The 21774-nt window shown below is 36.9% G+C and overlaps 1 protein-coding gene across 2 annotated transcripts in view; it reads right to left on the bottom strand.

Moving 5' to 3' along the window:
- Window positions 1-21774, bottom strand: part of LOC131071687 (5'-3' exoribonuclease 4) — a 132135-nt gene that overhangs the window by 50190 nt on the left and 60171 nt on the right. For both annotated transcript variants that reach the window (XM_058007628.1, XM_058007629.1), the window contains exons 11-12: window positions 12318-12398; window positions 12120-12215 (exon numbers count right to left, since the gene is read on the bottom strand). In XM_058007628.1, coding sequence (XP_057863611.1) covers window positions 12120-12215; window positions 12318-12398 — 177 coding nt within the window. The remainder of the gene's footprint in view (window positions 1-12119; window positions 12216-12317; window positions 12399-21774) is intronic.

The following is a 21774-nucleotide window of genomic DNA, read 5'->3' as shown; positions in this document are numbered from 1 at the left end:
CTGGAGAGGATTTGGATTTCATTTACTGCTGCAATCACATTTCCAGCCATCATTCTATGGAGAACTAGCATTAGGGATTGTAGATCTGTGCTTTTCCAGCCTTTAGTGCACCAGCCTTCGAGGAGAGTGTGACTTCAGTTTGCGGAAGCTTCATCCACATTTGTTGCTGTTGGTAGGCAATTTGGGACATTTACCAGCATCTACAGTTGTCCATTCTTTAGTTCCAGCCTTGGAAAATTCATTGCTGTAATCTTTCAATTTCTTTTGCTGTTTGCTATCATCATTGGAAATTGCTATATCAGATTTGGTAAGGTTTGGAACTTTGTGCAGCCTTTAACAAATGTTTTTGTTCATTCCTAGTCACTGATTTGTCATCATTGATCATTTTAATCATTGGATTTGTGGAGCAACAGCTTGGGAGAGAAGGTAGGATCATTTGAGTGGTTGTTTCAGCCATTTTTCCTTTTGATTTAGTCTCATAGTGGCTATACAGCCCTGCATCCACCAGCTGCCAGCTGCCACTTTTTGCAGAAGCCAGACAAGTCTAAGGTTCCATTACTATTGCTTGTGAGTTGCTTTGATAATTGTGAAGCTCTATAAATATCATTTACAGAAGTTGGAAATAAATGAAATCGGCTAAGAGTTTCAAAAGATGATGTTTTGTGCTGTCATAACTTCTCCAATTAAGTGTTTTTAGTCAATCTAGGGCTTATACGAGCAATTATGATTGATGAAATTTGATCCAAAACTTCCGTTTGTAGTGTATATCAGCATTTGATGGTTAATACTTAGTTTCCAGTCGCTGGTTTCTATTTGGTCCAGTTTGTGTTTTTTCTCAAAAAAAATTCAGAAAACTACATAAAAATCATAAAATTGACAAAAATTCCTAATTGGAGACATTACAGCCTTTTAATTGACAGCTAAAACTTACTTCCCACTATGATCAACAGTTGCAGTAGATTGCCAAAGTGTTGGGTAGTTTGCTCCATAGTTGAACTACTCGCAGGGTACTCGTCGAGTTGTAAAAACTCGCCGAGTTTTCCACCCCTGCAAGTTTTTTTGACTTAAACTCGCGATTAAAACTCACCGATTTTCAGCGAGTTTTTGAATGCTACAACACAAAAGCGATAAACATCAAAAACACAATTTAATTCATCATTTTAGCTTGGGTTTTTTGCTGGGAAGGGGGAAGAGTGACTCCAATTGACTTAGATGATATAGATCCTTACAGTGATTGGACATCACAGGAGCAGCCTCCATTGTTTTCCAAGGATGACATCACTGATTTCGAGAGGCGGGCTATAGGGGAGGAGGGAGGTGGGTTTGGTTTCACACTGGATGACATTGAGGAGGAAGAGGACGAGGATGAGGAGTCATTGCCAATGCCACAAGCAAGTGGAGACACAGCTTCAGCCAGGATGGAGGATGAGCCAGCCATACCGAGCGAGGAGGCACAGTCACGCGAGTCACGCCCCCACTGCAGACTTCGAGGACTAAACCCTCTAGTTCTACCTCTCCCCCAGTTTTTGCTAGGGCTGGGAAGAGGAAGTTGTAATTGTAATGATGTATTTACTTTTGATTTTACAAAAACTATTTACTATTTTGCTTCCAGCCATCAGCATTCCTCATGAGGATGCGATTTTGTAAATACTTTGCATTTAATATATCTAGAATCAGCCTGTTTCTTTTGTGTTGTCATTTATTGACTCATTGGAGGAATCTTCTCAAAAAAAATTGCAAAAAAAATGCATTTTTAATTAAATTTAAGCATGTTTTTAAGTTGCCGAGTTTTTCGCGAGTTTTTTTTCCAGGCCTTGGCGAGTTTTGCCGAGTGGCGAGTAGTTCAACTTTGGTTTGCTCTATAGATATACAAAACCTATGAGGTTGTGCCACAATCTTCTATACTCATTGCTTTCTCCAAAAAAGAACTACGCTTACAATGGATCTAAAGAAGAATAAGGGACCACCTAACCATCTGCCGATATTAAAAAAGTTAGAAACCAATACAAGACTGCCACATTGCTTTTTGTTCTTCATTACCAATGGGCCCATTCATCTTTCTTAGCTGTATTTCCCAATGCAGACTTGTTCCTTCAATGGCCCAATTAAATACATGCACATCATCATACCTTGTAGAAATATTATGCACTAGGTGTACCTATATTAATGACATGTACAATCTCTGTGGATTAGGAAATGATTATATTACTAAACCAGCAGTCTACAAATCCTGGAAACTGGTAACAGGTCAACTACAGAAATAAACAAAGTAATTAGCACGAAGGTGACCACCCTAGCAGGTAACACTCAAACATAACAACAAAGTATTAAACGTAACAGAAATCTGACCTGCACTTAACTTTTATGAACCAGACCAACCAATGCATACTAATAAACCAGACTGAAGCAACAATGAAAAAGATGTACATAGGGGCGATAAAAAATACAAACCAACAATATGAAGGTCCAAAAGCATCACTCGAAGCCATAATAAGATAATCTCAGATTAGTTGTCAACACTTACTATACGATTACAGTACTTCATCTCGTTAACAGAACAAACTAACAACGGCTACTTCTTTTGTCCAAATTTGGCTAAAGTACATGCACGGGTTCACCATACACCATAGAAAGCTCAATAATAAAGAATAGCTTCATGATTGGCATCAGATCCTTCCAAATTTTGCTCAACCTAAATAAATGGAGATTCAAAGTTTCGCAGCTTCATAAGATTAAACATACTTGATTCAGGCCTTTATGATTTTGCAGCAGCTTTGAGAAAATGCTTCTAGGTTGGATAGTCTTTCTCATCCTAGTGTGTACAATGTTGTGAATGTGACAACTTTATAAACCACCATATATGGATAAATATGTTGTTGTCCGTCATCCTATGTATACTCTTACAAATTTTCAGCCTCCTTTGGAAGAAGATACTCTTTTGGACACCCACATACACTTCTAGACTCAACTACACTTGTTAAAATAATATTAATATCTTCTGTAATTGTCATCTTCTATTCTTAGTGGTCATCTTAGTTGTCGACTTATTTAGCTATTTAGCTTTTTAGTCGACTTATTTAGCTTTTTAGTCGGCTTATTTAGCTTTTTTAGTGCGTTAAGTGAAACTATTGCTTCTTATTAAAGACACATAGTTAGCTTTTTATTATTAAGCTTTATTTAGCTTTTTAAGCTTTTTAGCTTATTAGTTTTCATTTAAACGATTTGTTCTTAATTTAGAACGTCGTCTTGTAATCTCTATATATATGCTTGTATATCGTTGAATAGATTATCCAATTATTTGAGCAATCAATTTTTCATGGTATCGGAGCAAGATTTAAATTATTTTGGAAAATTTATAATTCTAAAATAATTTCTTATTGAAATTTTTTAGTGAAATTTTTCTTGAAGTTTTTTTTCCTTGGGTAAATTGGATCCTGAAATTTTTTTTGTGTAGGGTTCTAGTTTACGCAGCAAAATCCGGCTAGGGTTTTTGCCAGGTCTAGGCGATTTTTTTGTGTATACTGGGTGGATTTTTCGTGGATTTGCAAATTGCAGGAGGCGGTATTTTTTGTCCTTATTCGTAGAGGTTTGCTTCAAAGCGCTGGACTTTTTACCTGTTGGGCACAATTTTCACAACTCTGCCTGCATATTTCCTAAACAGCCACGCGTTTTTTTTTCGCAATTTATTTTTCGCGAGAGTTTTTCAGTGGTCGTGATTTGTTTGCGCCGAGATTCTTCTTCTTTGGTCGCGATTTTCCTACATTAGGATTTTTTGGTGGCGGCGTCATGTTTTTCGGCCACTTCTGCGAATTTTCGTGGGTCTACTAGGGCCTGCACAACGGAGCTCTAACGGATTTGACAGCCCACGTTTTTTTTTTTGGTTCTGATTTTTCGCAATTTTTCGGCAACGGATTTCCTGCAAGTTTTCGGTGCGATTTTCCCTAATTGTCTATTTTTTCTGACTAAGGGTTCCAGATATTCGGCGGGTCAGTTTTTTTTGTGGAGTTTTTCTAATCAACAGAGATTTATTTTGTGGATTTTTGCAGGCTTTTTCAGTGCGTGATTTTTCCAAAAATCGTGATTTTCTGGGTCTTCTGCGCGGCAGTGTTTTTCGGCTATCTTTGCCCCTTTTTTTCGATTTTTTTAATCAAAAAGAATTCTTAGTTTTTTTCTGCAGGTTATTATTTTTCGGATTATTTTTTCAGAAAAATTACAGATTTTAAATTTACATAAAATTTCAATTTCTAGGTTTTTCGGAAAACCTCATAATTCGTGCATTGGGATTTGTGCCAAGAATTCCACTCCAAGGTTTCAATTTTTTTTGCAGCTGCTTCTATTTTGATTTTTTTTAAATCAAATTCTTCTATCTCTTGCTTTCACTCAGTTGACCTCGTTCACCCTTGGTTTTCGTGATGGCATCTTTGACCAACATCATGTTGGAACACAGTCAAAAGTTCAATGGCCTCAACTACAACACTTGGAAACAACGCATGTTATCAATATTTGAATATCGTTGCCTTGATCAGATTGTTCTTGGCAAGGTTCCTCATCCTACAACAACAGATGAAGATCAAGACAAACATGATACAAAAAATCGAGAGGTTGTCATGCTTATCAAACTCTCAGTCACAGATGATCAACTCCCTCAGGTGCCTTCAAGTAAAACAACTAAAGAGATTTGGGATCTTTTGAAGGATCTTCATGAAACGTCCAACAAGAGTTGAGCTTTCTTTTTGAAGAATATGATGTTTTCTATCATGATGGATGAGAAGTCTTCTATCCAAGCACATCTCACGAAGATCAAAGAGATCCGTGACCACTTGGAAGCCATAGGCCGAACCATGGTGGAAGAGGATATGGTAGTGATCACGCTGAAAAGCCTTCCCAAATCCTACGAGCATTTCATTGATACTCTCAATATCTCATCTACTAGTGTTGATCTGAAGTTTCCTGATCTCTGCAACAAGCTTCTACAGCAGGATCAATGGAAGCAGCAGTTTGGAAGCAACGCTAGTTCGTCCGCGGAACAGGCCTTCAGAGCTGAAGTTTTGGATAAGAACAAGGGTAAAGGTCAATCCTTCCAGCAGAAGGGGCAAGGTCAATATCCGTAGTCTTCGAAGAAGAAAAGTATACAATGTAACTATTGTCACCAGTTTGGCCATATGAAGAAAGATTGCAGGAAATTGTTGGCATCCATGCAATATAGGCTGGGAGGGTCTCAGAAACAAGAGCAAGCTCATGTTGCAAAGCATTCTGGAGAGGAGTAAGCCTTCTATGCTTTGTGATAATCAAATTTCCTGTTTGGTTGGTTTTCACATTTGTTTCTAACACTTGAAAGCATAAGCTCTCTGCAAATTTAAGCTAAGAGTTTGTTCTAGTCAGCACTGGAGACAATTTCGTCCAAGCCGGAATTAAGTATTGTGCATCATTTGTGGGAATTTAATTGCATCCAATTTTGCACTTGTGTTCATGTCACTAAAAAATCTAAGAAATAAGCAGTCCATGGTTGCTTAAGGATCAAAATCAACAATGAGGACAAACCATCCAGCAAAAAATGAAGGTACACATAATTGCAGCAATCTTTGTGAGAATTTAATTGCATCCAATTTTGCACTTGTGTTCATGTCACTAAAAAATCTAAGAAATAAGCAGTCCATGGTTGCTTAAGGATCAAAATCAACAATGAGGACAAACCATCCACTGCACCCTAATTTACTTCTATTTGAGAGGCCTAATTACAAGAAGAAACAACATTGCCTAAACAATAAATTTTATTATTGTTATTATTATCGAAAACAATATATTGAACAAGCCATCATATGACTGAAGAATTTGGTATTTCAGTTTTGTGGGATTCAACAGTGTATGAGCCCTGAGTATTGATTTATTTACAATCTTTGTCAAGAAAATATTCATTTTAATTCACGAATAAGAGTTAGAACTTAAGAGGAATTAATTCTCCTAGAAATGCTTTTAGTAGTGAGGTGTCATGTCCCCTCCTTGATCGTTATATATATCCTAAGGAAGTAATTATTATTAATTAATATAATAATAATAACAAATTTCTATTTGAAATTTATTTATTTATTAAATGTATTATTTAAGTAATATCTATTACTAATCCTGAAATATTCAAATAAAAATAAACAATAAAACTATAATAATATAAATAAATAAATAAGTTAATGTATTTAATATATAAAATAATAAAGAAAAAAATATTATTAAATGAACGATTAAAATGTTAATATATTTAATATATAAAATAATAAAGTAAATATTATATAAATGAATGATTAAAAGGTTAAGGTATTTAATGTATTAAATAATAAAGAAAAAAGTATTATTAAATTAAAATATTAATACACTATAGTTCGTGCGGAAGGGACCCGTGGAGGGATGTAACCCTTCACGGGGTATAAGGTAGAGGTCACCACGGGAGAATAAGGGAAGAGGAATACGGGGGGAAGACTATGGGGTCTGGAGACATACTGTCCGGGAAAACATTACGGTATGTATATAAAGGCTGTTAACAATATCATACGATGGTATTGTTAATACAATCTAGTTTGGTTATTACATTTAATATTAATAATACAATTTAATATGATCAATACAATATGACACGGTTAGTATAACACAATGTTGTTAATATATTATGGTGCTGCTAATATAATATAATAACTGTTAACACTGTTAATGTAATACAATACATTAATTCAGTCACATATTAACATAGTGATATTGTTAATGTAATATAATATAAAGATGGTAAAATAACATAATGATGTTAATAAAATCTAAAGCTCATACGGTTAATCAAATCTGATATAATATTGCTAATATGGTAAGATATTATCAATGTAATACAATACTGGAATGTAATAAAATACAAGTAACATAAAATAATGTTAATAACACAACACAATATAATGTTATTAGTGACATTGTTAATATCAATATGATAAATGGGTTCAGCCATAACCAACTACTGTCATGATATGTACATTGATTCTTTATCACTTATACTATATAATAAATATATATATACAATGGAGAAGGTAGGGGCGGACTGCAGGAAAAAGGAAGAAGGTAATCAGACTTCAAGGTAAAAATTCCTCTATTAAATACTAGGTATAGTATATGATAGGTTCTTATTACTAATATTAATAGGTGGTATTAAGGGTAAAGGCTCATTAATATGAGTTATTATTAGTTCATGAGCAATGGGTAATGGGTAATGGGTAAAGTCCATTGATAGGTAATGTTAATGGTGGTCTAGTGAATATTTATACACATCTTAATGTTTGTATTCACTAGTCATAAAAATTGGGATAAGATATAATCTTGTAAATGTTGTATACATAAGTTTGCATATTAAAGGATTATGAATACAAGGTATTTTAAGAAATATATTGCATATGTAAAGGATGGAAAATCATATATACATATATTAAAGAATACATTAAGAATTCATGTTAACACAAAGGATAGTTTATGAACTGAAAATGTTATGCAAATATATGGCTTGGTTGATTAAAACTCAACCAAGAAGAGAAGGATTGGGTCAATCCCCTTTGAGGACTTGGATGATGGAGGCATCACCCAAGACAAGGAAAGGCAAGGGTCTTCCTTGGCTGGCTTGGGTGTAAGAGGTTATACCCAAGACAAGACTCAAAGGTCAGGCCGATCCCCTCTGAGGACTTGGATGATGAAGGCATCACCCAAGGCAAGGAATAGACAAGGGTCTTCCTTGAAGGGCTTGGGTGTAACAGGTTACACCCAAGACAAGATTCGAACTCATCTTCGATTCCTGAAGGGCTTGGAACCAAGGGGTTCCAAGAAGGCGAGCTTCACGGCCGCCTAAGGACATACTTTCGTATGGCATTCGTATCCTTTTTATTAGATGAAAATAATGATCATGTTAATTAAGTATTAAAGATAGATTGCAAATTAGAAAATGGCTTTTATATATATATATATATATATATATATATATATATGTTGTATTCTAACAATTTGTTTTGCAGGATCTCTAACTAGTAGGGACATTACATGAGGCCTCTTCAAAATTACATAGGAGGTCTCACGTACTGAACATGTTTTCAAAAATTGGTCTGAGTAAGCTTCAAAAAATGTCTGTTAGAACAACATATTATTTTCATGCAACACCTTTGTATTATGTTCAGTTTTATTCAGAATCAACCCTTTATAGAGAGACGTTAATATAACAAACTCAAATAAATTCTTACATAAACAAAAAAACTTTAACCATGAGATAACGATTAGAATACACCTAATTTTGAAATAAGCAGCCTAGAAAGACCATAGAACAGGAAGGAAGTGATGCAAAAATATGATTCAAAATTATGCACAGAAATCTCATAATGGAAAACCAATATTAGTGGGAAAGGTACATGTTATCACAAAAGCTTGCACCCTTGCTAAGCTATAAACTCAGCAACCTTGTGAAACATGGAAACAACCCCGAAGTGTGGGACCTTGCGCGAGGGGGTTGAATCTCCGGAGAAGGCCGGCTTCCTTCTCAAAACTTCAAAACTAATTCCTAAGCCTATCCTAACAATCTGCAAAGGTAAAGGGAAGAGAGAATTTGCTTGAAACAAAGGGAAGTGATGCACCAAGAAGAGATAGTTCCTCTCCCCACCCGAAATGGCACAAGGAATCAACTGAAAAGCCCAAGAGATACACAAACTTCAATTGCATGAGTGACCCAAACGCACGTGTGGAGGTTAGAATTTTATAAGTGTCAAGAGGGGAGAAGGATTCCCACAAGGTCACACTCAAAAAACAAGTTAACACAACATATATGTGAATGGAAACCACAAACATACACTTATAATGGAGGTAAGAACACATACACATCATACATAAGTTGAAGGAAGGCAAGAATGGAGATTTTCAATTAATCATAAGGCCAAAAGTCAATCTTACAGTTGCAGAAATGCAAAAAATAATTACAAGTCTTCAAGAGAAGAGAAGAGCATAAGAAAAATCAAGCCAGCAGGGGAGAACCCTTTACAATGAGGCTTAACAGCCTTATATAGAAAAATGGGTTACAATGGTGATCATGACCCCTGCATGTCAATATGGAAGTGCAGGGAAGTGCATGCACTTGGCTTGTACTTGCAAGCAACCTAGCCATACCTCCAAAGGCAATTCTGAGGAAGGTATATTGACTGACCTTCCAAAGTCAAAGTATGCAGTCATGACACAAGTCACCAAGCATGGCCCCGTACCTTCCTAATGGAAATCCTGCCAAAAACACTTAATGCACCCTTGTGGCTCCACAAAAGAAAGCGCACAAGTCAGCAAAACTATTGGAGCATTAAAGGCCTTGAGTGTCGATCACGCCATCCAGAAGTGTCGCCAGTCGAAAGGAAGCCCGGAGACTTCGGAAGCTCGGACTCTCGAAGTGAGGAAGACAAGGGACGAACATCAAAACCTCGGGGTTCCGGAATTCCAGGAGAACTAGAGAGAGAAGGCAAAAGAAGAAGGAACTTCAGAACCTCGGGGTTCCGGAGTTCCGGGGAGAAGAAGGAAAAAGGGGAAGGAGGGAACCTCGAAACCTCGGGGTTCCGGGGTTCCGGAGTTCCGAGGAGAAGAAGGAAGAAGGGGAAGGAGGGAACCACGGAACCTTGAGGTTCCGGGGTTCCGGGAAAGGCAAGGGAAGGGAACTTCGGAACCTCAGGGTTCCAGAGTTCCGGGGAATTGCACAAAGGAACTTCGGAACCTAGGGGTTCCGGAGTTCCAAAAAGGGAAAGGGCTACAGAGAGAAGGGGGGATTTCGGAACTTGGGGGTTCCGGAGTTCCGGGTAGAGGAGAAACTTAAGAGAAGAGGCGAAGGAGAGGAAGGCTAGGAACTTTGGAACCTCGGAACCTCGGGGTTCCGAAGTTCCGAAGAGGGAAGGAGAAAAGGGACAAGGAACCTCGGAACCTCGGGGTTCCGGAGTTCCAGGGGAAAAAAGAGAAAAGCTAAGGAGAGGAGGGGCTAAGCTAGGAAAGAATTTCGGAACCTCGGGGTTCTGGAGTTCCGGAGAACTGGAGAAAAGCTAAGGGAAGGAAGGGGACTTCGAAACCTCGGGGTTGCAGAGTTACGGAGAAGCAAAGAATGCGGCCAAGGCAAAGAACTTCGGAACCTCAAGGTTCCGGAGTTCCGGAAAAGGAAGAAGGAAAGAGACAAGGGCAAAGAGAAAAGAACCTTGAAACCTGGGGCTTCCGAGGTTCCGGGGAAAAAGAAAAGGCCAAGAGAGGAACTTCCTCTGGACAAGGCAACACTTCACACTTCATGATTCTTCTCTCCTTGATCAGCTGGGGCAGCGTTGGTCCAGAACATATCTCTAATCGGTTCTCACTGATGGACCAAGGGTGTCATAAAATGACAACAGTACATTATTAAAATTCAAGGAGGACAATGCTGTAAATTTAATTACAAACTTACAATTAAAATCAAATTTTATCCAAACTTTTGGAATGAAAGTTTAGAACACCCATTTACACCAACCAAGCTACAGCTGATACAAATGCATAAGGGTGCATGTTGTTGGATATTGTTGCTGCTAAGATATGTTGTTGTCATTGATGTCAACATATTCCTGTGTTTTGGTGTTGCAAAGAGTTGTTTGGTGTTCTGATGATTGCATTGAGTTGATATGGCTGGTTTATCTGTTTGGGATGCTAGAATACTTCATTTCCTATTGGTTTCAGTGATCCGAAAGTTTACTTGATCATATTATTTGATCCGATTTGCAGTTCAGTCTTTCTATTCAATGGTTGGCAAAGTTTGGTATTTGATCCAGTGAGCTCCGGTATGATTATATATTTGGTTGCGGTTTTGGGAGAATATTTTGGATGTTCATGTGTATCTTCAGTTCAGATGGTTCGTGATTTGGTGCTCCACAAGCTATCTTTCTAGTCCGAATTGCTGTTGTTTGAGTGTTCTTGTGAGTTAGCATGTTGATCGATGAAGATTTGAATAAGTGGTGTTGGTGCAGCTATTGTGGATGGTTATAATGTGCTTGTTGGTGTTTCTTGATCGTGTCCTATTTGTTTTGGTGGTCCGCATTGATCCTTGTGCGCGATAATGGTGTTTTTGTCAATCCGGTGACATTATTCATGGTATGCGATATTCTTGGTGGTATAACGTGTTGCGGTTGATCTTGGCGAAATTTTTGGTGGTGATGCGTGTTTGGAGATTTGATTTAGGACCATGTTATGTCGTCTATGACTTTATATCGGTCCGGTGGTTGATTTATGTATCGTGTGATGTAATTTTGTAATTGAGGGGTGAGGGTTTGGCTGACCTTGTAGTCAAGGTTGATGAATTGTATAAATAGGTGTTAGATTCATATAATTTGGATGTCGATGTTGTGTCTGCATTATCAGAGAATGGTGTATATGTGCATAAGCGAATTTATCCTTCGGTGTGGTGTATCAAGCAGAGATTGTTGCAGGGTGGACAAATGTGCTTAACCGGAACTGTCATCAGGCATAAGAAGATGCTATATTTGCAGTTCATGTAATCCGGATTGTTGTCTGATCATTATTGTAAGGTATTGAACCTTCCCTGAAGGTTGGAGCCTTCTGGGTCATCTTATTTTGAGCAATGAACTCTAGGCAGTGTGCCTAAATGCATGTGCATTCCCCATTGTAATATTTACACATACTACTGCAAAGTATTATCTTATTGTGGGTAGGTTCCCACCGTGGTTTTCCACGTCAAAATCTTGGTGTTATGTGTGTTGGTGCTATTGTGTTTATCTTTATTCTTGCTGCAGTTGTTTAGATCTGAGATTGTGCTTATTTTGGTTAACCCAGTGAAAACTAACATGTGTTTCAAAATTTATGCATGGAAAGCTCATAATGGAAAACAAATATTAGTGGGAGAGGTACATTATTAAAATGCAAGGATGACAGTGCTGTAAATTTACTGACAATAAAAATCAAATTTTATCCAAACTTTTGTAATGAAATTTTAGAGCACCTATTTACAATGACTAACCGAGTTGCAGCTGATGCAAATACATAAAAGTGCAAATCTGATAATGTCTTTCAAATATACTGCAATACTAAGTAAAAAAATAAGCAGTAAATATACTTACAACATCTTCCTTAACTTCTTCAATTTCCTGTGGTGTTTTTTCTCCAAATTTTTCAGCATAATACCTTTCTTTCCAACCAGGTTCTCCTAATTTAACCTACATAGCAGAAACATAACTCACACAATACCAAGTGAGTAGCCAAAAGCTGGTTTGAATGTAGTTTGAGAAAAATTACACAATATAGATTCTGTAACATACCTTATCCTCCTGGAGTTGATCTGAATCTGAAATACTTAAATTCTTCATTTTCAATTTCAATGCATCATTATTCTCTTGTGCCTGAAAAAGGAAAATAAATAGGTATCCTATATGATATTCACATTTATTCTGGTCCACCACAAAAACTACATCTAGCATCCTAGAATTATAAGACAGTACATGCTCCGAAAGCTTTGCCAATAGAGAAAGTTATAAAAGGGTGAAAAGCCTAAAGCAGTGGATTAAATTCACAAATTCCTCCCCCTATGAACAAATGCTTAAGGTTGTTTATGTGCTAAATATGTGTCCTTGCCTTTCAATTATTAGCAACATACATGAGGAAAAAGTTCACTAGTGTGTTGAATACTTCTGGAGATCATCTTGAGAAGTTTTAAAATACAAAAAGGTCAAACCCCACAAAAATTAAAAATCTGATCTTGCATTTAGTTAAAAGGCTTTAAGTTCTTAGTATTACCGAGATATGTACCAGGAAACAAATACTTGCCATGAAATATATTTTGAACCTTTACACTGACAACTGAAGAGTCAGAATTCATAAAAAATGCATGAGGCTGTAACAGGATAGATGAAAACAATGTTTTATCAGAGTTTTCATTGCTCAACAGTAGTAATCAAACAGTACAAACTTATGAAAAATATAGAACTAAATTGTGAACAATTTTGAAAAGGTATTATATGGATACCGATGGAATCTGGAATTGTAACTGTAAGTTAAGGGCAATGATGTTATGGTTACAAGAGAGAATAGTTACAAAATCAGCACAGATGTGCACCAAAGCAAGCACAAAATGAATCCAACGGTAGTGATTATGCATTTGAGTTTGAGGTATGGTAGATCAGCACCTTTAACTATTATTAGACAATATGTATCATATGGCACTAGTACACTTACTAGTCAACCCATTGCAAAACAATGACTCACATTTGCTCAACCATCTCACCATTTCACAAACATTGAAAAAGCTATTAAGACTTTGGAGCTTTCTGAGTTCACTGGGAAAAATCAAACCCATCTGTACCCACAATGTCATTTTAATAATTTAGCTTGTTACTGTATATTAGAGGATAAAAAAACAGTCATAGTGATTTCAGTCCATAAATCATATTGAAGATAGCACAAAGTCTATCCCCTTGTGCTTGACTAGACCTTTTAGTGGTATGCTATGTCAAACAACAATATACCCACAAATAAAATGTCCTGTGCTTAGTTTCATAAATAACACTAGTAAACTCTTCAACTAAGACCATCATGTCTCCTCAATGTTACCACAATCAATACCTACATAAAATTTGCCAAGCAGTCAGCAATCAGATCATTACAAGACCAAAGTTCATAATTGAAAAATCAGAAGTTGAACCACATATCCATACATCACTTTGGATCCCATAAGTTTAACAGAAATGTAAATAAGCAAACATTTACAGAACACTATAGCTTCCACTTAAAAACTGCTACTAGCTTACTGACCTATGGAATAACCAAAGCGTATATGCTTCTATAAAATACAATCAGTGTTAAACTACACCAATGTATGTAATCATGAAAATAAAGAAAGATCAAATGAGCATGCTTAAATGACGTTTAACCTCTCAACTAGACCTCATAACATTCACAAAAAAATTACAATTTCAAAAAATCAGTTCTAACGGTACTGATACAGCCTTTCAACCATCAGTCATATAAGATGGCTAGTTTTACAAGGTCCCAAATTTAGCCATGGATAATATTATACGCTTCATCAAACCACAATTCTTACCAAGTATCTTTACATCCCTGAAGGACAAATAGGATGCACAAGTCATCATATTCCTATAACCTATCGCAGCACAAGTGCAGTAAAGAGATTCATTAAACACATCTCAGAGATTTCCTATGACTCGTGTACAATAATGAGATTTTTAAATTGAAAAAAAAGATTTCATTTCCACGAGGAAATTTTGAACTCAACAAGAGAATTATCAGTTGCATCTAACATCCCTTCCACATGTCAACAGTATTTTCTCCCTATAGATTGGCCTGTTCCAAATCTGCCACTTGTTTCATCTTTTCTAATTCCAATTCTAACTGTCTTCTTTTTTCATTATCTTCCCCATTAACTACATCACATTATAAAATCTCTACAATCTTATTGTACTGGCAAACCTCAGAATATGGTGTGAATATGATGGCATAACATGTTGATTTCCTTGTTTACAGAAGAGGTGGAGCCAAGAAGGGACTATTATGTAATTTCTTCAATGCAGTTGTACTAAGTAATGCTAATTAAAGATTATTTTCAGAATGCTGCAGACCTCTCCTAAAATCTATAAGAACCCTGCTGGTTCTAGCTCTCCTGAGATGCTATTACTGAATTGTTTTTGTGTTTTTCAAGGTTTTGAATAAATTTAAATAAAAAATAACAAGTAAGCCAGGCAAGAAATGCACATAAAACTGAATAGATAAGAAGTATGGATCAACTGCAACTATATTAAGAGTCTAGTACCTGCTGCAAATAAAACTAATACAAATAACATACCCGGAGGTCCTCAGCTTATTTTAAATAAAGAATTCTAGAGTTTGTCAGCCAAAACTGGGAAACTAACCAAACAAGACGTACAAGTCCAGAATGCTAATTCTCCAAGCCAGAAAAGAGATGAAACAACCTGTATGTGCTAGGCATTGGGAAGATTAGAATAATATCTTTCTCTTTGTGTTATTAATGGTCATTTAAGTTGTTTCCAATTTTGCCTCTAGTTAACGATTGTTTCTTTTAGAAACATCATCTTTGTAACTCTATTTAAAGAAGCTTTGTCTCCTTGATTAATTGAACAACATCGATTCTTTGAAATCCATATGCTTTTGCATTTGTATTATGGTATCAGAGCCTTGGTTATTTTCGAAATAATTTTTCAATTAAAAATTCGTCACGAATTTTTTAACAGTTTTTTTGAAAAATTTCTTTGTTTATTCGAAATTGCTACTGGTTCGTGTGGATTGGTCGAGGGTTTTTTCGCGTCATTCTTTCTGCTCATGAACAGTGACGTGATTCAAAATCGTGATTTGTCTTCTGAAGTCTATTTCTACAATTCTGTTTTTTGGCAGATCGTTTTGGCTGCGGCTACTAGGGTTTTCAGCTATTTTCTGGCTATTTTCTGCCCTCTCCCGCGACCCATCTCTCCTGCGTTTAGCGCGACCACGCGCCTCGAATTTTTTCCCGCCTGCAAATTTTTTTCAGCCATTTTTTGGACGGAAATCTGCATTTTCGACTAGGGTTTTTTCCCTTCAGATCAAGTTGAATTTTTTTTTTCCGATTGCAGATTCTTGGTGGGTTTTTCGAGATCTCAACTGGGTCGTCATCATAATTTTTTGGGTGCCTCGATTTTTGTGCCTCGATTTTCGAGCCAGCGGATCCAAATTCCGACAGCAGATTCTTTCTGGGTTTTCCGCAAGGATTTTTGGGTTGTCTTTGGATTTTTTTGGGTCAACCGTAAAATTTTCTCGAAATCTATGCCAGCCATACTTCATCTGTTTTTTGAAGTCTGTACCTCTATCTGCCTCTATTTTCTGCATTGGAATTTGAGCCTGGACTTGTCTCAGTGCATTGAACATCATACCTCAGGTTTTGTGCACTTAGCATCTTCTCAGTACCTCGTTTTCGTGCCTTGAAAAGCGTGAAGATGGCTTATGGGCATCAATGTTTGTTTCGGTTTTTAATATTTTTTTACCTGAAAAAAATTCTTATGGGTTTTAATATTTTTTTCCCTTTAAAAAGTCTGGGTTTTTAAATATTTTTTGTCCCTGTAAAAAAATTCATGGGAGGGTTTATGATTTTTTCCTCAAAAATTGTACTTTGTTGCAGTCTGTTTTTCGTCGCACCTAGAGTTGTTGTGCGAACATCTGCACTAGTCTCTTATTTGCAGTCTATTTTCGGGGCATCTTGCTCATCTGCAATAGTTTGGAGGGTTTGCCGATTTTTTCCTCAAAATCGTGACAACCGTTCTTGGTGTGTCTCTAGTTACAGGGAGGAACAGTTCTCCAACATCAAGTTGGACAGTTGGTGTTGTTTTGGGTATCTCCAAAAGTTTTGCAGTTTCTGGGAGGGTTGGTGGCAGACTCATCTCAAGTGGCAGAGTTAGTGGCAGGCTCTTATCTTCTGTTGCAGCGTGTTCTGAGAAGAAGGGGGCAACCTTCTCTGTTATTTCTCTTGGTAGTTAGAACGATGACCATTAAAGGAGGGTATTAGAATAATATCTTTCTCTTTGTGTTATTAATGGTCATTTAAGTTGTTTCTAATTTCGCCTCTAGTTAACGATTGTTTCTTTTAGAAACATCATCTTTGTAACTCTATTTAAAGGAGCTTTGTCTCCTTGATTAATTGAACATCATCGATTCTTTGAAATCCATATGCTTTTGCATCTGTATTAGGGAATGGTGCAACCAGAACGCAAGAAGGAAGGAATTTCAGCCCTCTAGAACAAAACGCCCCTTTCCTGGACACCACGTGCCAAGGCCAGCAAGAGAGATGGTACGGCTGGCTTATTGGATTGAAAATGCTGCAAATTGGGGCGTCTAAACCTGAATGCCCCTTTCTTTATTCAAAAATCTGCAAATAACTGAAGGAAATAACTTCTGATGAAGCACAGTAAGACTCCTGAATGAAGCCTTCACAATTGCAATAATTCAGCTGATCTTTCACAGCCTCAAAATCACAGATCCATGAAGAATTATCGTTCTCCAATGGAAAAACCTCTGAAACCCTTGTCAAAGAATTCCACAAAGCAAAATCAAACAATTTCAAATAATCAATAATGAATTGAGGTTGAATTGCTTTTTTCCTCTTATAACCCCAAATGGCACGAATTCCCAAAAAGGTATGCCCAATGTCATTTAAATACATTTAAATGTATTTAATTCATCTATAGTCTAATTTGCTTTTGGGCGTCCAAATTCACTTAAATGATTTAAAAAATCACTTTATAATATTTAAGTGGCTTTTAATTTTAATAAAGTCACTTAATGACTTTATAATATCCATATAAGTTAGCTAAATAACTTAACCACTAAAATATTAATATCTCCCTCAATATTCAGTCTTTTAACATGTCATCAGAAGCTGCGGTCAACACTGTATAACCCCCATGTGTCCAGGTGCCCTCACTAAAAATAGCCTATTGCCAGATTGACTTACTATAAATAGTAAGTCCCTCAACTAAGCCCACACATTGACTGCAAAGGCCCTGGAACTAAACCCAAGACTGAACTAAAGAAGTGGAATTGCCAATGAGACTCTATATCCAAACATGTTAGCCTACAAGAGTCCAAATAATAGGCTAACCCATCAGTAACTGATGCTGACTAGAGTGGGGACATTACAGTCCGCCCTCCCCGAATTTACTTGTCCTCAAGCAAACTCAATGTTGGATGTTGTAAAATACTCTCACTCTCCCAAGTAGCATCCTCTATCGGCAGATCTCTCCACTTAACCAGAATTTCCCTAATGACCCGCCTCCAAAGATGACACTCTCTAGTCTCTATGACGGCCTCGGATACTAATATCAACTTCCCCTCATCATCCAGGGGTGGTAAGTCTAAAGAAGATGTTGTCCCAATGCCTTCTTAAGGCGAGAAACATGGAACACGTTTTGCACCTTACTATCTGCCGGTAAATCTAACTCATAAGCCACTTCGCCAACTCGCCTGATAATCCTAAATGGCCCATAATAATGTGGTTTGAGTTTCTCCAAGCCCTTCTTCCTAAGAGACGACTGTCTATAGGGTTGTAGCATCAGATACACCATATCCCTAATCTCAAAAGATCGCTCAACCCTCCTCTAATCAGCATATTGCTTTTGCTGATTCTGAGCCTTCTGAATGTTCTCACGAAGAGCTCTCATGATATCCTAGTTCTCCTGTAACAGGTCCCCAACACTCAATACTCTACAATCCCTCATCAATAAATCCAGAAAACTAGGAGCATCATAGCCATACAAAGCTCTGAAAGGTGTCATCTGGATAGTCATGTGGTGAGTGGAATTATAACAATACTCACAAAAATGCAACCACTTCACCCCTTCTACTGCCCAAAAATGTAGTTCCGCAGGGATCCCTCCACCCATTTATTGACAATCTCAGTCTGCCCATTAGTTTGAGGGTGGTAGCCAGAAGTTACCCATGAACCTACTATCTCTATCACTGACAATACTCCGAGGTAGCCCATGCAATCTGAATACCTCACAAATGAAAAGATTTGCCACCTGTGTAGTTGAATAAGTAGTCGTGATCAAGAAGAAATGTGCATACTTAGTCAACCGATCAACTACCACATAAATGTTGTCTCTCCCTTGAACTTTCGGCAAGCCCGTAATAAAGTCCATAGACACATTCCCACTTCCTCTCAAGAATAGGAAGTAGCTGAAGCAACCCAACAGGGTAAGTGGGCTCTTGCTTGTTCTGCTGACTAACAGAGCATTCCCTGACATACTGAAGAACATCAAATTTGAGACCCTTACAAGTAAATCTCTCCTGTACCTGCCTATAGGTCTTAAAGTATCTGGGATGACAGCCATAGGTGAATCATGTAAAGATCTCAATACCTTGTTCTTCATATCCGAACCTAGGACTAAAAATATTCTCTCTTTGTAAATGATGAGATCATTGACAAGAGAGTACCTATTGTCCTGCACGGTCCCATCAATAATGTTAGAAGCCCACGGGTTCTTGGCATACTCTGCTATGATCAAGTGTTTCCAATCCTCGGAAAACCTCTACCATGGAGCTCAAATGGGGACGGCGAGATAAGGCATCAGCAACAACGTTTTGAGTACCTTTGACATAGGAGATGTCAAAATCATAAGACTGTAACTTGCTGACCGACTTTTGTTGACGCTCATTTAGATCCCGTTATCCAAGGAAATGCTTCAAGTTGTGATGATCAGTTTTGACACAAAACTTGCTGCCAACTAAGTATTGTCTAAACTTGGCCATTGCATGCATGATGGCCAACATTTCCTTGTCATAAATACTAGAGCTCCTCTCAAGACCCCTTAGCTCCTGCTCTCAAAAGCTATAGGATGACAATCGTGCATAATCACTACAACAATACCCTCTCCACATGCATCACAATGAAGCTCAAAAGGTCTGGTGAAATCTGGTAAGGCTAGAACTGGACATGTAGTCATCAACTGCTTGAACTTCTCGAAACACACCTATGCTAGAGATGTCCAAACAAATGCACCTTTCTTTGTCAAATCAGTAAGTGGTGCGGCATGTCGTGAAAATCCACTAACAAACCAATAGTAGAAGGCACATAAAACAACAAATCCCCTTAGCTGAGTTAAAGTCTCAGGCATAGGCCAATCAATAATGGCACGAACCTTATCAAGATCCATGCGAACTCCCTCTCTGCTAATTATGTGACCCAAATATAAAAGTTCTGCCATGCCCAATGCACACTTGGACTCCTTGGTGTACAAGGACTCCCTGTCAAGTATGCCTAAAACAGTATCTAGGTGAGCCATGTGCTCCTCCCAAGTTCTATTGTAAACCAAAATGTCATTAAAGAATACCAAAACAAATCTCCTCAACTGAGACTGGAAGACCTTGTTCATAGTGGACTGAAAAGTAGCTGGTGCATTGGCTAAGCCAAAGGGCATAACCAAAAACTCATAGTGTCCACAATGACATCTAAATGCAGTCTTCTCAATATCCTGCTCTCTGACACTGATCTGGTGATAACCTGTCCTCAAGTCAATCTTAGAGAAATAACAAACTCTGTGAAGCTCATCTATCAACTCATCAATGCAAGGGATGGGATACCTATTCTTAATTGTTCTTTTGTTCAACGTTCAGTAATCAATGCACATCCTAGGTGTACCATCTTTCTTCTTCACCAAAACCACTGATGAAGCGAAAGGAGACTTACATGTTTTCTTATTTTAAAGGTTGTTATGATATTTATGCAGCTATACCTTTAAATTTTCTCTGTGTCTTAGCTAGCTGCTTTGTATGCTTCTATACAAAGCTTTGTCCATTCATAGTGAGATCAAATACCGCATTTAGCAGATGTGAAATAACCCTAAATTACTTCCCTTGGTATAAGTGAACTTCTTGACCAGTCATAATATGCTACTAACTCATTGAGGAATCATACATATGGCATTAAAATCAATTGCAGTACACCAACCTATGCTGGTTATTGGAACTTGGAAGCATTCATGATCAAACTCCAATTCATAATATTATCTCAGCAGGAACAATTTTATCATATCCACCTGTTGTTTTGTTCATGTCTCTCCAATTGCTATTTCCTTCAATATGAATCAAAACAACATATATAAATATTGGAACATAGATTAATTTACTACCTTATCAACAGGGATGGCTTTCACTACAGTGAAGGTGATGTCGATTACCTTTGCAATGTCTCTCTATTGTTTCTTCCACCTAGATATTCACCCAACTTGTATCCAATCAAATACCTTGTTTCTCCTACTTTCTACATGGGGAACTGTAATTTTCTTTGATGGTCTAAACTCAGAAATGAGTCATTCATCTATATTTTGCTTATTTTGTTTTCTAACTTCATTGCCACATGCCACGTTTGATTTGTTGATTTTATTTTATTCACTTAAGTTTTGTTTTCAGTTTCTGCACAATTATCAAGGAATGCATATCGTTTGAGTGTTAATCAATGTCAACGATCAACAACTTTTAAATATGAACATTCATTGCCATTCACCAATTGTTTCTTTGTCTTATTTGTTTATCGAACTCATTACTTAGCTCAATGCAATCCTCAACATCACATCATTCAATGGGTATCATCTCTTCATAGATGCATGGTTCTGCAATTGAACCATTCTTTACCATCTTTATATCATGTTTGTTGGTTTCTGTTGAGCACTCACCGTTTGGTGCATGGTTTTAAACTAAGTCTCCAGGTTCGAATTCGAATTCGAGTTCGGCAACCATAAAATTCGAATGAAATTCGGCAAGGGTAAACATTCGACATTAAATTCGCCTTTTATAATTTTATTTTTTAAAATATAAGTAATATGTTCACAAACTTATAATTTATAAATACTAAAGTCTAAAAAAATATAATATTAAAGTTGATAAGTTTAAAATTTTATTTTGGATATTTAAATATGTTTAATTATTAAATATGAAAATTAAAAAAAATAAACAAGGAAAGGAAAATAATATTAAGTTTAAATATATTGAATGTTAATATAAATAAAAATAATATTTAATTTTTTAATGAATGTAAATTATTAAAATATAAAATATATGTAAAAAAATTTAAACTATAGAAATGCTTTAAAACAATTATATATAATAAAAGTTAAGAAGTCGCGATGGAGGGCCATTACGACTTCGAGCAGACTGCGATGGAAGTGTTGTCCGCCAAAGAGAACGAATACGCAGCAGGGTTCGTGGTCATGGTGGCCAACAAGA

The sequence above is a fragment of the Cryptomeria japonica genome, chromosome 10 (assembly GCF_030272615.1).
Source record: "Cryptomeria japonica chromosome 10, Sugi_1.0, whole genome shotgun sequence".
Classification (NCBI taxonomy): Eukaryota; Viridiplantae; Streptophyta; class Pinopsida; order Cupressales; family Cupressaceae; genus Cryptomeria; species Cryptomeria japonica.
Note: the sequence above shows the minus strand (reverse complement) of the source record. Positions and strands in the feature narration are given on the sequence as shown.